Raw genomic sequence first — 18,039 nt, 5'->3', positions numbered from 1 at the left:
ATATTTGATAAACATTTTAAAAACAATGGTCTATTGCATTTTTCACACCCTGTATACAAGAAAGTGTCGGAATATGTTAAAAACAGCGCCATTTTATAAGCTTTCCAACCATATGCTACACTATTGAGGTTTAGATATTTTTTTTGTTTGTTTTAGTGGTTTGAATACCAGAAAACAGGGAACTTTTTTACCGTTTTTACTGTTCAAGCTAAAACAAAAATACAACTTTTGCTTAATACATGCCGGCTGTCTATGTTTTAAATGTTAAAGACACCATGCTTTGTAGTCTTCAAACCATTAAAGCGTACATAAGCAGACATATACCTCAATAGTGTAGCATATCGTTGGAAAGCTTATAAAATGGCGCAGTTTTTAACATATTCCGACACTTTCTTGTATACAGGGTGTGAAAAATGCAATAGACCATTGTTTTTAAAATCTTTATCAAACATCTTAATTTTTATCTTTGAATCTATTTATAATGGAGTTTTTACAACTGATCCTCCGTCATTTTCTATTATTCTTGTTCAAAATTTAATGTAGAACACGAAAATTGCATTATCTACTCAAATCCATATACAGGTAATTGAGAAATCGCTGTATTAAGTTTAAAAACATGGTTATTTATGAAAAATATGAAATAATTTTTTGGGAAGCTAATTTTTAGACTTGGAACATTTGATATGCATCATCACACTTCATTTACTTTGTACTTACACCAAAAAAAATTTGTCACACTGAGTACAAATCACCCTGTATAGAAGTGATAGAAACATCAGTTAATTAATATAATTAGACTTTTCATTTCAATGTTAAAGCTTCCAGTTGTACGATGCGGGGAAGTCCACTTCAGCTCATTAATGGTCCATAATCTGTGCCTAAAGTCAATGGTGTCGTGGTGATAAAATAAATCATAGTTGGTTGTATCTACTTTTGTAATAAGTCTTCAGTCTTCGTCTAAAGATATTTTCACTCATTTTGAGGAGAGAACAATTGGTTAGTGTTAACCGTTATAATTTAAAACCCTTACAATTTAATGGCTTATGCGTTTTCTGATGTACAATAGGTGCATTGTTTAGCTCGTCTATTCAAAAAACTTTGTATGAACAGGTACATACAACATTTATAAACTCATTTATAAACATTTACATTTATAAATTCTGGCTGGTTTGTTGAATTATGCCTGTAAAATTACCACACTAAAGAAACACCTCAATATCAACAAATATAGAATTATAAAATATCAACAACCTGTTTAAATTTGGTAAATTTGAAATTTTGATGGCAATGTCTTTGCTACTTCAGTGAAGATCATACATAAATCATGAACTACATTTAAATTATTAAATTAAATTATGGTGCACATATTTTTTTAAAGTGTGAAAGTGTGGATAAAATTAATCAAACTATTACTATTAGGAGCCAATCAGGGTGAAGGAAAAGTCAATGTCAAAGGTTACTGAGATATTTATTCAGGACCATTGGCTTGTGCCTTTACTATTTTACATTGGAAGACAATGATCTGTTGATAAGGCACTTACATCTGTTCTAATTTATAGTAATCAGTCGATTCAAATATACACTATAATACAAGAGAAAGCAACAAACAAACACTTAAAGTTAGTAAACAATGTAAGAGTAACAAAAGTAATTGCATTTTAACTATTTTACTTTATTTATACGTTTTTTTGTTTATTTGACCTAAAGTTCCTCAGTAATTAAATTTAAAAAAAATATATAAAGAGAATCAACCACAATTCTATACCTATAAATAACAGCAAATCTGGACAAGCTCATATATCTGTAATCTTTAAGGACTTCATTTCATCTTTAAGAAATTCAATATATATCTTTAATTTAGAGAAATTGAAATGAAAAACATCATAAAGCCTAATGATTTAAACAAACATAACAACCAAAGATGTTGCATGAATAAAAATATACAAATTTAACAGTAATTATGAAAAATAGGCGATTGCCCACAGCGTATTGGAATAAATTCAGTAACAGTAATATTTTATAGGAATGTTGCTTTCCAATAGGAAAATAAACCTTTAAATATATATAATAAAATATAAACAATCTTTAGAGATCAATTTTATGTAATATGATATATACATATTGCATAAGTAAACAGTAAGAATGGGCATATGCAAAATTACACAGGACAAGTTTGCAATAACATAATTAAGTTGTGATATATGACAAACAGTTTCTAGTATTTAGAGTAACTACAGTAAATAACATCTTGTAAATAATTTATTTTCCTCGCTGTCCTCTTTATATGAATAGTTATTGTAATACCCAAACTTAACTAAAGTACATACATCAGGCACTATATTACTGAAAGACATCACTAATAAGAATAGTTCGAATTCACCATGGCCTCCACGGCTTTTCGTCTTCAGAAGACATTTCATGGAAGTCCTTCTTGACAACCAAGGACAGAGGTGCTTGAGGAGGGCTGTAGGGCCTGAGGGGAGACTCCGGTCTGTCATAGGAGTTTGTGCTGGAGGTCGGACTGATTGGAGAGGGGAAACTCTGCTGGGAGTTCTCCAAGGGAGTGTTGGTGGAGGTGCTAACGGTCAACCTCTCAAAGGCCACAGGGGAAGACGAGGCAGACCCTGCAGAAGCTGTCCTGTTGGGGATGGGCAGCAGCAGAGGCAGGGGTGAGGAGGAGGTTGCAGAAGTGGAGGAAGGAGAGGGTGAAGTTGACGGAGTAGAAACTTGTCTCAGAATCTGTGTGCCAGAGGACGGAAGCACCAGAGCGATGTCTCCGTTAGGTAGTCTTGTAGGAACCAACTGTAGACCCGTGGTGTTACCCGTGCTGAAGAGTATGTTGGACGAGGTGACCTGGGTGTCCACGGCAGGAACAATATGTACTTGCACCCCCGTCAACTGTGGGGCAGCAGGCTGGGGCTCGGCGGGGGCAGGTGTAGACTCAGCAGGGGTGGAATTGTTGAGACAGTTGGCCAAATGTTGTAATAGCCTTCGTCTCACTGGAGGCTCTAGCCCTGGGAACCTTCCAACTTCTCCAGCACACTCGCTGAACCCAGCGCGGAACTTGTTGAGCACTTGGGGGTCGGTCGCAGCACTCATCGCCACCTGCTGCCGTTGCATGTTCTCTAGATGCTTCACGGTCATCTCCAGGATATCTGCCTTCTCCAACTTTGAGTGTCTGGCAGGCTGTAACATAAATATCCTCGTGAGTCCTCAACACTCAACTAACATAAAATGAAAAAGATTTAAGAGGGACGGAAAAAGAATTTGAAATATTTGTTTATAAAAAATAAGAACAGCTTCTTTGGCAAGAAACGGGGTCACAAATCAGGTTCTGTGGTTATCCAACAGGTTTCCTTACAAATGTGCAAAGTAGGAAATCTTTCCTCATAAACCAAATCTTTATTTGTTGGACGTGTAACTATATAAATCTTTCTGGAGTCCATCCTAAATATTTCCAAGAACATTTCCACAAATTTATGAAGGACGGTGGTAAATGTTTTGATGCATTTTACTGGCAGTCACTTCAGAGCTTTTTATGGGGCCAGTTTGTCATAAACTGCAAACTGGAAGATTGCATCTCCTTCTTGGGAGGCAGATTTCACTAAACATCATCTTACTTCTTAATGTTTACACCTGCCACTGTATATGTAATAAACCTTTGTTAGTAAGGACATCTTATTTGTCCATTTCATGTTAAATAGTAAAAAGTAAAATTAGAAAAAGTTTTGGGGGGAAATGTCTAGTAACTAGGTAGAGGGTTTTTATAAAAAGTTGGAATACAGTGTTCAACTTACGTCTTTTTTCATTGCATCCAAGATCAGGGACTTCAGTTCGTTCAAGCAGTTGTTTATCCTTGCTCGCCTCCTTTTCTCCATGATCGGCTTGTTACTCTGTAACAAAAAGAAAGCGAAATAAAAATGTGCTCATGCCATGAAAAACAACTTAACATAATTTATAAAGAATATCAACGCCTAGATACCAATTAAAACGGCTATAACAATAGCGACAGATTTATAGGCGTGGTTATCGTTTTCATTTCTTCGGCGTCGGAAGACCATCAGAACTGTAAATTTATGACAGTCGATCGTCATAAAGCAGCCGGTCGCTCGAACGGGTTCCGAATCGGAAGACCTACGGTTCTGGAACGCCGCGAGACCTTTGTTTTAGTTTTTCCATCTCGGTAATTTATGAGACAATAAAGGTTCTGGGACCAACTGGTTTGGTCTGGGTTACTTAACGAATGATCCCGGTCGAGTTTCGGCCACTTTGAGCCGGACTTGTAGCAATTTGTTGATAGGGAATGTCCTATTGTGAAGACGGAATGTCGTTCGAACTCGTGGCTTCGAAACAATTCAAGCTATTCTCGTATACGTGAACTTTCGAACGGATGCCGTTGGTAAAAACTGACAGATAGCTTGAATATTTCCTTCCCATTGAAAACAAAGGCCTCTAAACGGTTCAGTAGCACCCATCTGGGACAGCAACACAACAGCGTATTACTCCGCCAGTTTAACGACAAAAGTTGCAACCTTTATCTTTATTACGGTGTGATAAGGCCTCGACGCGCCATCTTTGCAAGTAACTGCTTCCTCTATGACCGTCAGTTGCACTGCGCTTGCAGCTGCGTCACTGAATAATCTGCACAGGTGCATACAGTAGTTGAGTTGGTGTGGTGATTTTACCACCAAAACATATTGCAGTCTATTACAGTTAGGCTACATGAAGTTGAAGTTATAAGTTATAACATATTTGAAGAAGCACGTCGGACGATTAACCAACAATTGGTGCACTTCAGGTAGGAGTGCAACACCTTGGCCGCGATACGGAGTGACGAGTCTTGAGCGCTGAAGCGGAAAAGTCATAATCAACCGAACGGTTCTCCTTCAACAGAGGTCGTCGATGATCAAACACAAGGAATTATAAAATTAAATGGACAAATATGGGATTCCTTCTATGGACATAATCGTTCTCTAAAATCTTATCCACATTTCCTAAAACATATTCTACTGGCGAGTATCAATTACAATCAATCGAGAAGAAATCTGAGACAAAAAACTCTGTTTGAAAAAGTAAAAATTATAAATTCAAAACTCCAAGTGAGGCTAAACTGTGGTGTTTTGTCCCTTGCAATACGTCAAGATGATTTATCGCGAAGTTAGTCTCTGTTTCAAGCCTATATACGTCTCCGGACACGTCGCACAGATCTGAGATAAGATCCCTGATACGACCAAAACCGGAAACACACCGCGGGGATGGACCATCCTGATGAATTAGAGATCATCTCCGGAGTCTGAATCATCAAAATTTATGATTCTGACATTTCTTTTGAGTCAGAGTATTTATAGAGCAAAAAGGTATTTGATTTTAAATGCAGGCTCAAGTTTCTTTTCAGAATTTTGCTCATATGGATCAAGATCATTGGTTGACAATATGGCTCGCCTTTCAAGATACTTTATGGAACTTTCGAATATCAAACCTATTTCGTAAACTTCCTCAATCCCGGAGTACTTGATGGCAGTATCTCCAAAATGTCGTTAATTGATTATAAGTTACAAATAAGGGGAAGAATACTAGTTAACAGACTTGTTGATTATTATAAACTCTAGTGGACCCTTCACTGAGATTCTGGACAGAACATTTTACTTATGAAAAGCCCCTTAGAGAAGGGGACACAACAAAAGTGTATTACCCAAGTATGATAACAATGAGTGAGGGATGGAGAATTAGAGGTGTCTTTAGTTAGAACCATTTTTTTAAACTTCTACTGATACAAATTAAACCCTAGTCGACTACCAGGTCCGCTTTCAAACCAATTTTCTCAGTCCAGCCCTTTTCGCTCCACATAAACGCCACAATTGAATTCAAGAAAAACAAAAACAACGCAAAGAACATCAGGGAACATTCCCCAGTCGCAGAACACGAACGATGCGCAGGTGTGAGAACAAGAGGCTCAAATCGTTCACAGGGACGAGGAAGCGCTGTAGTTGCCGGGAAAGTTCCCACCACAATTTCACGCGTGTTGACGCCGTCCACGACTCGCGACTGCGACTCAAGGTCAAACCGCTCTGTTGGCGATAGTCGTAATTGGGAATACAAACACGGATACACCATTACTAGACAATGACTGCAAGACAGGTGCGGTGGTGACATGAGTAGTTTCATCGGGAGCGGACTTGGATGACATTGGTTTAAGTGTGAAATGATATTTTCTTCTATGTATAGTTTGAATGTCTTAAATCGCTGACAACTTATTTATTGGTACGATGAATATCCATTCTTGATTTCATAGTTAAGTTTTAAACTGTATCTCATCTGTCGACTACTTGGACGTTCACACAAAGGTGATAATCTGTAGGGGTGCAATCACACAAGCAGTTTTTAGTTTAAGGTCTACTTATTTTGTTTCATTTTTTTTTCTTACTTATTTTTTAACCATGGACGATGCACCAAAAATAGTCAATCATCAATGTAAAACTATCAAAGTAAAAATAAACTCAACATTCCATGAGAAACCGTTTAACAGAATGAGCAAACCCGAATCTCAATATAATTTAAAATTAGTAACCACAGTTAAACGCTTAATTGAGTCCTAAACGAGATTATATTAGTTATGATTGTGCTTATGTAAAAACACTAGCCTACTTAGTAATTGTTATTATCTAGTATCGTGCAGATGCAAATGTGTTGGGTCATGAGTTAAAGATAGTCATACACTCTTTTCGGAATGAAACTACAGTATTCGTCTTATAAATCAGTCTGAAAATATTTACGTTAAATACATGTCTTAATAGTTAGACAATACTGTAATTGTTTTATACATTGATCCACTAGTTGACAACCAGGTAGTTTCGTCATCGGTACGAAATTAAAACAGTATGTAGCAACAAGTGGGTGAAGCAACCAACTAGTTGTGCAAATCAAACACCCGGAAGTCGCACAAAACAGCTGATGACAACAATACGATGACCAAGGTTACCGACGCACTTCCGGTACCGCGTGTCGCACCGGATATGCCTAATTGCGCTCTAACTATACGGACTACGACATAAATTTAGTCACTGTTTGTTAGTATTTCTAGCTCAGTGTATTAGAGTTGACTTTATGAATAAGTTATAGTTGTAATTGTTCGCGTAAATTATGCAATAGTATTAAAAGTACGGTAATTTTGAAAAAAAAGAACAGTTTTGTGTAAGGGCTCAAGCAGAGGTTCGCCCTGGCGGGGTTTAACTGAACTGCAACAATGCAACCGCTACTGGAAGTTCTAGCACCCTCCGATTGGTAGCGCTGATGTTCATTGTCCAACACACCTTAGATCAGTTGTTATTTAGGTTAACCGGTAATTTTGACAAATTACATAGAGAATGGTAAATTTTCATACACGTGCAAGGAAAAATTTTAGGATAGTCAACAATCTATTTATCCGTTGTCGGTTCGTCAGTTACCGCGTCAATAGGCTTCATTGGCTTTAATATAATTAACATGTCGGTCATGAAATGACTACGTTATTGTAAGAGGCTCTACCAGCCTTCACATTCCACAGTTGGAGTTGATATATATTAACAACGCAATTTTTCCACACGCTCTTGAACCAATACAAAAAGATGTGTTAAGAAATACATTCGCACAACAAACAGCATAAATGCTGGTAATGAAATTTTAAAACACTATCAATAATAAGAGGGAGAGAACTTAACAGCATTGAAATCGTGCTTGTAAAGTTTATATTGTTGCAACATATAATGATAGGACGAAACTCAATTTTTGAACGTACCAACATAGCAGTTTAATTACTTTGTGACACATTAAAGTATTGGACCAATTACAATACTGTCTCATAGTGATTGTCTACATTTTAAAACTCATAAAGCCCGAATATTGTTAATAGTTTTACGAATCATGCGAAAAATCAACTAGGCATGGGTATTTGAATCAATCAGCCTACATATCTCGTACAATATTCCCCTCAAATTATAGTGGCATGCATGAACTCGTGCCAGAAGGATGCCGCAGTGTCCGTGTCGTCGCCGCATACTCTTCACTCTCCCACGGCCATCGGGGCCAATTGGACCAAATTAGACTTGATACATCGACCAATCAACTAGTTTAGTCATCGAACAGTGGACCGGGTGGCGTGTTTGGGAATTCGTTTAATGTACCAAAGTCGGAAAGACAAATTTTGCTAAGCGGGCAGCCTACACTGATTCATTAAGTCAATAACCGGTCTCCTCGCATTATAAATGTCACAGATTATAGAGCTACATTATGTTAATAATATTGATAGAACTTAAAAAATATTATCAACATTTTATTAAACCTCAACATTAGAAGGAGTGAAATACAGTCTAACCTTGATATAACGAACCTCGATATAACGAATTCCTTGATATAACGAATTTTTTTTAATCCCCTAGAACTCTCCATAAGACACAATGTATATTTTACCTCTACATAACGAACAAACCATATCAACGACCTTGATTTAACGAATTTTTCATGATCCCGGCTAAAATAAGACACCTCAATATAACGAATTTATCATTGTCAGAACCTCTACATAGCGAATTTAACCTCTACTTAACGAATTGTCTACGTTTCTCCCTCGATACAACGAACCCCCCACCCCCATTATTGTTTTTGAAAAATCAGTTTCTTCATCACATGAAATGGAAAGGTGACGTCAACGACTGCGCCAACATTCGTCTGCTCCGTTTTACATGGTTTTGGGTTTTACACATCCCTGTCTGCTATCGTCGCTGCACGCTTTGATACAGCTGAGAACTGATTTCATTCACTTAGGACTGACGACGTAATGTTTGATGTTTAGTAAGCTGTGATTGGGTGATAAGTAAATACTGTATGGTGAATTGTACAATTTTTGGATGAAGAGAAACCTAAGAAAGAAAAAGAATAGAAGAACAAAGCAAAGAGAAAGAATAGCAACATTGTTATCTTAACATTCCTTGTACAAGTGTTTTTATTATCTTTAAGTTGGCTATAATTATACACTTTTATAACGACTTATCTAATATTTTTATTATTTTCAATAAGATTTTTTGAAACTAAGGCAACATCAATGCTACATTTGATGATTTATTACAGTATTGACATTCCTCTGTTGTGATTTAAATCAGTACTGTAGGCTACTGTAACTAGCCTACCGGCCTATCACGAGCAGTAGCTTACAAAACTCTTTCTGTTTTGTTTGGTTCTTTACGTGGTTTATTGCTATACAATACAGTGTTTGGCTAGGTTTTAGGTGGGTTAGAGAAAGCTGTGATTTTAAACTTACAGTTTGTAACCTGTACCATTGACTAAGGAAACAAATCCTTTGTTTCCCTTGTCTGTGCCTGTACCAAGGTCAATGACTAGAAATGTCATGATTGCACAATATTAAAGATCCCTTCCCTTTATTACTCTGGATAATCGACGTTCTATTTTACAATGTAAACACTATACTGTAAAGTATTGTAGCCTATGCTACTTTAATTTTTTTTTATAAGGTCCAATCCCGACCTATATTGACTGATGCTGGTTCTGAACCTCGACTTAGCGAAATTCCTTCAAACCTAACCTCAATATAACGAACCTCACTTAAACGAAATCCTTGATATAACGAATATTCAGTTCGGTCCCTTCAGATTCGTTATACTGAGGTTGGACTGTAATACTACAATTTCACTGCAGTAGTATCTCATCTTTTACTCGTTTACGGCATGTAACACAGTTAGCGACGGTTGTCACATTAACTATTAGTCATCGTTGACAACAAGATAAGCAAATACAAACATATTCATTGGTCCAATCGTTCGATCACGACGCAATTGAAAAATATTCTAAGTATATTTCTACATATTATTTGCAATTTTGTCAGTAGCACATTGTTTTTTTGTAAAACAATCTACCAGGAGGGTCTACTTACAGCAAAAAATGTCCATATATAATAATGAACAATAAGTTAGAGATGAACTAGACCGTCCAAAAATTCGTACAAATTTCAGATACTATTAAAAAATTTAATATTATATGGCAGGAGTTAGGCATTACAAATCTAATTAAGAAATTGACTCACCCTCCTACTCTCCGCCGGTCGCCTCGTGGTGGTATCCGCCTGAGGGGATGAAGAGGGTGCGGCGACAGGTCCGCCGGTAACCATGGTGACGCGCACTGACAACTTCACACTACGACGGTCACACGCTGACTGAGGCGCGGAGAGGGGGAAGTCTCGTGGCTCGCCGCCCCTCCCCTACAACGTATTGTTGTGGTGGGGGGTCGCGCGCGCCTCTCTCTCCCTCCCCTCCACCTGCCCACGCGACCCGCTCAAATCACGCACATCCGCCGCCTCCGCGCTAGGAATGTGTGCATTTTCGTTGCACTTGCTCCGCTTCATTATTTAGCTGATTGGTGCTGGAATTATGTTTTTGTTCTGTGTTGTTTGTGAAAGTAGGCTGATGTTCCAATATTTTCTTTATAGGGAGCATAGCTTCGTCCTTCTAAAATGCACCAGTAGTGGGTATCTAATGATGGACGAACTTGTAATCCTGTATTTGTTAGAAACTGATTTTCTACCGGTTTAAACTATTGTAACAAACAATATTAAGAGACGAAGAAAAAATTACATGGCTAGGAAAACGACTTTTACATCATATGAATCTATGTGTTTTAAGTACAGTTTTTAAAGCTATATATCCGATGAATGAGTGTGGAACAACAGAAATGCATTCGAACAAAACCAGCTGTTCATTTAGCGTTCCAGGGACGATTACAGTAACTTAATGATCAAGGAAAGGCGGGTCAAGTATCAAACCATCAAAAGCCATCATCTCCTATAGATGCGACTGCAAAATATAGTGAAGGTTATCCATTGATACTGTACACAAACCTTTTTTTTACATAGTATGTACATTGGTTTATACTTGGTGTATTCTCACATTGGAATCATTGTAGGGAAATGACGGATTCTCGTTTGCATCGTCATTTGAGGAAATACATTTTTATTTGGTTTTAATTAGTAAACCTACCACACATAAACGTGTATGCTTAATAAACCGTTACGCCACAATGTTTAGAAGTGGTGCAAAAAACATCGAATACTCTAGTCTTGATTCCACTGACATTTTATGAAGGGGCGCCAATACAGCCCTTCCCGCCAATACTTCCGCCCGCGTCGTGCCGTCGCATCTCTCTACACACAAGCACACGTCTCCTCTTAGCCGCGCATCAATAGCTTGTTTAAACTTTTGTTGTAAAACATTCCACCAATGTGGATACTCGGAACCCTTTACAGCCTGTGAGGCCCCACCTGGCCTTCCTACCTACCTCTGTCTCAACACTTCACCCAGGCATTGTGCTGCGCTACCGCTCAGAAACTACTTTACCTCAAAGAAAGGAAAAGAACCCAGGGGTCATGCAACTCTAGCCTCCAAATGTATAGGGTTGTTGTACTCATTAATATATGTGGGTAAAAATCATTGACTTTGTAGATTGATTGTGTATATATAACGTCGATGGTAAAATACTACTGTTTTGATATGTTACAGCCAGCGATCACATAAGACCAATGTCACAATCAGCCTATACAAAGGATAAGGTGGTGAGGAAGGAATGATCTGTTACTCTGTTGGTCTGTGCTATACTCGTTAGATGGCTTTTAGTATTAGTTGGGAGTAAAATAGCCAACACAGCGTAAGTTCTCCCTATTGGCATTTTTACCGGCTTCTGAATGTGTTCTCATCAGGTGATCAACAGCCTAAATGGACTCTAAACAGTTAACTGTGTTATCATAGTTAAAAGCCATTCACTCAGGCGCTTGGTGGGTTTTGGATAACGACTTCCAGTAAAAAAGTTACGCTCTCTTAACCACCACAAGGACAATGAATTGTTTGACAAAAATGTGACAAATTGTAAGAAATTGGACTGCAGCTATATTGATCTTTAGCTTCGGCAGCACATATTGTCTTTAAAAAAAGAGGATAGTCTGAGATCGGCCAACAAAACATTTCTGTCGCGCACAGCGTGGCGGCACTGGCCTCGCACTCTCATTTGTATCAATGAAATGGTCATTTGAAAATTGTGGTGAGCTTCCGGAGCAGTACGGCACTGTCCTGATACACGCTAATCTCTACTTATAATAAAGATCTAAATGATCCGTAACTTTTCTTCTCTAGTTTACGAGTATATTTAAACAATCAGTGTCCTATTTACTGTACACTGCGTTGAAATTTCTCTTAAATACTTTTGTACAGATAAACATTTGTCTATAATTGCGTACATTCATATATCCTACAATTGTGAGCCATAATGATTGACGGATAGTTTTGTCTATATAGGCCAACTCCCATATACACTAGGTGTACTTGAAAATAATTGTTTAAAATTTAATATTCCTATTCAGTGTATACTGTATACCTAATTTTCAATCGCGAAGTTTGCCAACAGTGAAGCACTACTTGTATCACATGATTTAGAGTTTTCTTTCTATGCAGATTATAAGTAAACATAATCCCTACTGTGGTAGGACAGCGAGGTTTATTGGAAATATGGAATATTATATTCCTCCCCTCCCATAAAGATGTAGGAATTTGAATTTGAAAATACAACTACGCATTCCATACTCTTCTGGTATATTTCTATGAGTTTGCCAATCAAAAGCTTTATGAATAATTACGTTGCCCACATATTTTATATCGTGAAATACAGAGAAGGGGAGTTCTCCTTGAGAGAAGGAGTATTTCATAACTTCTTCGATATTCAAGAATTCCTTGGAGGAATTTTACTGGTCAAAGCTCGGACTTCTTACTCTATTAATTCTTCTTTGAGATCGCTAATCGTTTGAAGACAATCAAAATAGCGGTTCAACGAAACTATGGTTTTTTCGCCCTCACTTCCTCCGACTCATCCCTGGACCGTTACGCATCTGTCAGCCCCAGGAAGCCGTCCTAACAGTGCAGCAGAGGAGGCAAGAAGGCGCAATGTTTCGCCAAAGGACGTAATTCTACCTGTAACATGTTCCACAGGAAGCACCTGTGATCTTACCCGGGGATGAGAGTGGTTCGCACCGTACGATTTTTTACACTTTCCGTCCCTGCAGCCCCTAACTGCTAACTGCACCCGCCGGATGTAACGGTATTGTTTTTGTGCCTCACTTTCTCTGGTCGATACAGGTCGAAATCTATTTTGGGAACCTTGGAAACTGTGATTGTTTGGGAGAAACAATTATTTTCAGCCAACTTTTATGTAGCACAGTAGCATTATGTAGTTTTTTTGGCAATCCAATTGGCTATGCCTAAGTACTAAAAACTGGGTGGATAAAAAAAAATCTATTTCAACGAAAGGTCGATATGCTTATAAACTCGTTACTCGACATGTACAAAGAGCCTTGAGAATTAAATCTTTTTATGGTTTTACTTGAAAATTTTAATTAACTATAATATTGCGTGTGATTTTTAGCGTTTACTGTACAAATATCTTTTCCTACAGTCCCCTGACAAAATTGCCTTCCTTGCACTGATTATTAACTCTGATTATAGCACAGAAAGTTGCTAATTGCTGCATCTATAGTATCTATTAATGGTTTTAATGTATTCGTTTTATATACTATAGAAGAAAAATGGTTTAAAGTTTGTCCCAATTTTTCAGGTGACCTTCTGAACTAGGACCACAAAAACTTTGACATTTAGGGAATTTTTTAGTTCTTACTTACGTAAATGCCATCTATTCTACAGAGAAAACACATCTTAGAGGAAAAGTAGAATACAACATTTCGCATTCATTGAGTACGAGGTGATGAAAATAACATCAATGATAAGTGAAAACAAATACACCTATGTACAACTAATATTTATTTTAAAAGGGTAACCTAATTTAGGCCTGGAACATGTTTCAAAGTGCAAAACCAAAAATGTTCAATGAATGTCTAAATAGTATATTACATTCTACATTATTCAGATTTTAATTTCTTATCTAATCCCTCACATATTATTGGAAAGCATTGTCCATCTTCTGCTAAATCGAGCAACCACCTTTCTCGCTATTTACCCTCCTGGTGAACAGTTCTAATGCCCCAACCGTCTCCACGGCATAGTCTTGGTCTATATTCGGCGATGCTTTCTCGATTTCCTAGAAGTGTGGACGTCAACGGCAGCCAGTCGCCACATTGGTCAATAGGTTCGTTCTCTCGTGTTAGAATTCCCTAATTCCGTCTGATGGTGACACTAGTTAGCGACATCACCGGCAGCGACACTTGTTCTACAAATAGTTTTGAGTGTAAAAGTGTCTTGGAACGGGAAAACAACATTTCTGCTAGTGAGTTGAGTCAATTAGTTAGGTTTGCACACTTCAAAAACAATTGCCTTTTAAAACGCTCTTAAATATTTGGTAACAATATTGTCTACTAGTTCGGGTTTACTGTGCTAAACTAGTCAACACGATCAAGAAAAAACGTTCTCTAAGAACGATCATAAAGGAGTGTTGGTAGATTCTGTAAATAATCTGTAAATTGACTTACAAACTAAATTGCTTACCGTTGGAGTCAATTAGTAATAGAAACAACACAAAATCTTATTTAGTTGGGACCCACACACAAGACAAAATCGCACACACGTTTCAAACACTCTTGGGATCATTATGTATGTAAGTGTGTTATGTAAGTGCAGTTGATAAGCCGGGAGAAAATAGTTACCTTCGTCAATAACAAACACTTTACAGTATTATATTAATTAGGCTCTGGAAAAAGTCATTTACCAGATTACATTTTTCCGCACGTTTAATACACTATGCACAATGCACACAACGTTCCATAATATACAAACAAACTACTGTAACAATTTCTTTATTTTACCCTCAATTTTTCAGAATCTCATACAATATTTTTCTTTAACCAGGGAAGGGTCAGCTTTCAGAGAAATCAACACCACAAATGGAGTAGAGGAATTTTGTTTGATTTAATTTGTAACCTGACCCTAGCAGATGACCCAGTGGGCAGCGCTACTGGTCCAGCGTGTTAGAGATTAGTGTTGGTCACCTGTTTTCTATAACCGCACTGAGGAAGTGAGAAGATACCACACTGACCAACAACCACCATCTCAGCTGCGTAGTTCGGTAGCACTGAAGCCTGCTGAAAAAAAAAACAAAGGGCGATCAATGTGATTCATTAACATGCAGACCACATTCAGAAACCGTGCGCCATATTATAAGACGGAAGACGGATCGTCTGCCGCTCCCCAAAGATTTATCAATTTCTACATCCTCCTCGTAGATTTGCCGAATCATTCTGCAATGGCCAATACTAGACCATGACCGTACCATGAAACTACAAGTACTGACGCAGACGTGATAGAACATTGATAACCCCGTCCGTCTGGTGGTGATAAGCATGACCTTGAGTCGTGAAGGTCACTTCGTGCAGTCTTATCACTGGTGATAACAGCTGTACGTCCGTCCGGTCGACTGGACACAACAATGGTTGACTTTGTCATGTACTTCAAGAGTAAAAAAGTAAATTGTCAATTAAGTGTGTTGAAATATTCTGTTCTGAAGGACACTTATAGAATGGCTTGTACATTATCAAAATAATCCGCAATTAAGATGTTTTCCACACAGTGAACTTACTTCGTTGCACTGGGAACAAAATACTTCATACTGTACTCCAACTATTAATATTGACATTTACTTACATCTAAATGCACCATAGGAGGACAAAGTCACAGTTTCGTCAAAAAATAAGTGTAAAGAATTCATATTGAATATTGAATTTGCAACTGCACCATCAAGAACTTATGTCTAATCAGAAAGTCACTGGATCGATCATAGGTCTGTCGAAAGCCTGCTGCTTTTGAATTGTTTATGATGATGTAAGTTAATTCGACGAAAATACTTCCGTCAGTTCAGATAAGTGACATGGTTTCAATGAAGAGGTCCACTGAGATGAGAAGACATGTCCGTAACTGTACCATTGCCATTGTCACAATATCATCAAAGACAACACAAAACGTGTGAGGTTAGGTCAGGTTGACTTATGATAGGTCACGTGGGCGGACGTGCCCGGGATGTGATAAGCTAACGACCTTGCCTTCTTATCAGCAGACACCGACGCGGACTGATAAGACACTAGTCCTTCACCTATTTGCGGTAAAACCACGTACACCGACTTTTTCACACGTTTCATCTATATACAACTACTATTGTACTACAAAAATAAAGATAAGGCTATCGTGACGTTTGAAAAGTAAAAAGATACTTCGAATCAGATTAGAGTGAGAAAAACTATAATTGAATATAGATAAATATCATAAATTTTTATACAAGGATATATTCCTGTCCCCGGACAAGGTAGATCAGTGGTGGCATCTTTTGAATGATAAGAGACACATTGCTGGTTTGAGACTTATCTCCTACCTCCGTTTTGTAAGGCTACCAAATATTCCAATTTCACCACAAAAAGACATTTCATTTGTTGAGACATCAACGATTGATTTGACATAAATTGTCAATTGTCAATCTCATTTTCATGTTCGTTAAGGGTTGTGATTGTGTTCTGATTCACAGCCACTATAGAAATTGTTTCGTGAACTTGGGTCTGTTCACCACATTTTTCAGACTTTAACAAAGTATCCCAGATAAAGAAATTTAGTGACATAGGTGCACAGTGACACGCCAAGAGCGATGTTTGGACTGATCCACTTACCATACTCTTATCTTATCTCATATGACCACCTTTTAGCTACAAAGTTTCCAATCTCATTCAGTTATTGATCCTGTACCTTATCACCATTTGTTCACGTTCATCTGAAAATACACATCAACAATATAGTTAACATGATCATGTTTTTAAGTTTAGTTATCGCATCCTGATTAATTGCAACCACAAGTATTTAACTTCCTGGTCCACCGTGACATTTTTTTCTTTAACTATGTCTTAGAGACTTTGACAAAGTATCCCAGATAAAGACATTAGGTGACATAGGTGCCACATGCCAAGACCAATGTTTGGACTGAAGCAATACGTGACTGCGGGAGCCACATTGGACTGTAGACCACATAGCGCGGAGTGGCACATCACTGGTGGTCTGCACACAATTAGGTCATCAGGTATTGTCCTGCGGCAGATGGAGGACTGCAGGACACCCAGGATACAGGACCCAGGAGGCAGATCCTTCGTGACTCCTACAATACACCTCCTTCCTCACACCAGCCACACCGACTGAACGTCTTCAAGCTGCTAACCTCGCTGGAATTGTAAGTTACTATCTTTAGTTGCTTATACCTTAGTTGGAATTGTAACTTCTCTTAGTTGTTTTTTCATACTTAAAGATATGTATCCCGTTGGCACTGTGATATTCTCTAACTATTGTATTTTTCCACCTATTATTACCGTTAGATATGAATAAACAATTATGTATGTCATTTGCTTAAATTGTATTTCACAATGGGAGTGACTACAGAAAATAAAACTATTTTCCTTTTGAGATACGGTAGATAAACTAACTGGTAGGTCTAAAAATAACTCATCACTACGAATCTATATAAATAAAATTACAATTTTGTCTGTACATTGCGTATAATCATGCATTTTTTGTTATTTTTACGTTTCATAGCCTAAGAAAGCCGAAACAAGTCTTATCTCAATTTCTGTCTGTCCGTCTGTCCGTTTGTCAGTTTGTCTGTCTTTTCTGTCATTCTGTCTGTGACGCCAAAATGTGAATTTACGCGGCCTACTCCTAGAAAACTAGTATTATAATAGAAACTTTATAAGATCATAAACATAAACAAATTATGACACTGAAGTTAACATGATTTTACTAGGATTAATATTTCAATGGATTAATAAGACTATAACCGTGTGTTTAATCTATGACGGAACTGTCAAACCACCTGTTACACCTATTATAGTATAGACATTTGGGCCAGTGGCGTCATTTGTTTATGTTTATGATCCATCATACCGTTTCCGCTCTAATATTCGTGTGCACTGGATTACAGAACGAATAGTAATGTCACTAATTCGTGGTCACAAAAGATAAAAAAACATACTAGGTAATA

The 18,039-nt window shown here is 37.7% G+C and overlaps 1 protein-coding gene across 1 annotated transcript; it reads right to left on the bottom strand.

Annotated features, from left to right (window-relative positions):
- Positions 1 to 1,460: 1,460 nt before the first annotated feature.
- LOC129002952 (protein hairy-like) lies at positions 1,461 to 10,172 on the bottom strand. Its single transcript, XM_054431090.1, has 3 exons — positions 10,073 to 10,172; positions 3,798 to 3,893; positions 1,461 to 3,186 (listed from the first exon to the last, which is right to left on the bottom strand). Exons 1-3 carry the CDS (start codon positions 10,154 to 10,156, stop codon positions 2,377 to 2,379), a joined length of 990 nt encoding a protein of 329 aa, XP_054287065.1. The 5' UTR covers positions 10,157 to 10,172; the 3' UTR covers positions 1,461 to 2,376.
- Between the last annotated feature and the right edge of the window lie 7,867 nt (positions 10,173 to 18,039).

The sequence above is a fragment of the Macrosteles quadrilineatus genome, unplaced genomic scaffold (assembly GCF_028750875.1).
Source record: "Macrosteles quadrilineatus isolate MER2022 unplaced genomic scaffold, UCM_ALF_1.0 Scaffold_9__3_contigs__length_116548681, whole genome shotgun sequence".
Classification (NCBI taxonomy): domain Eukaryota; kingdom Metazoa; phylum Arthropoda; class Insecta; order Hemiptera; family Cicadellidae; genus Macrosteles; species Macrosteles quadrilineatus.
This window is presented reverse-complemented; position numbering and strand designations above follow the sequence as displayed.

Coding starts and splice junctions, on each gene's coding strand:
- LOC129002952 (XM_054431090.1), bottom strand. CDS start 10,156: ATGGTTACCGGCGGACCTGTCGCCGCACCCTCTTCATCCCCTCAGGCG. Junction 3,894..10,072: donor GACCGGCGGAGAGTAGGAGG/GTGAGTCAATTT, acceptor TTTTTGTTACAG/AGTAACAAGCCGATCATGGA. Junction 3,187..3,797: donor TGGATGCAATGAAAAAAGAC/GTAAGTTGAACA, acceptor TTTATGTTACAG/CCTGCCAGACACTCAAAGTT.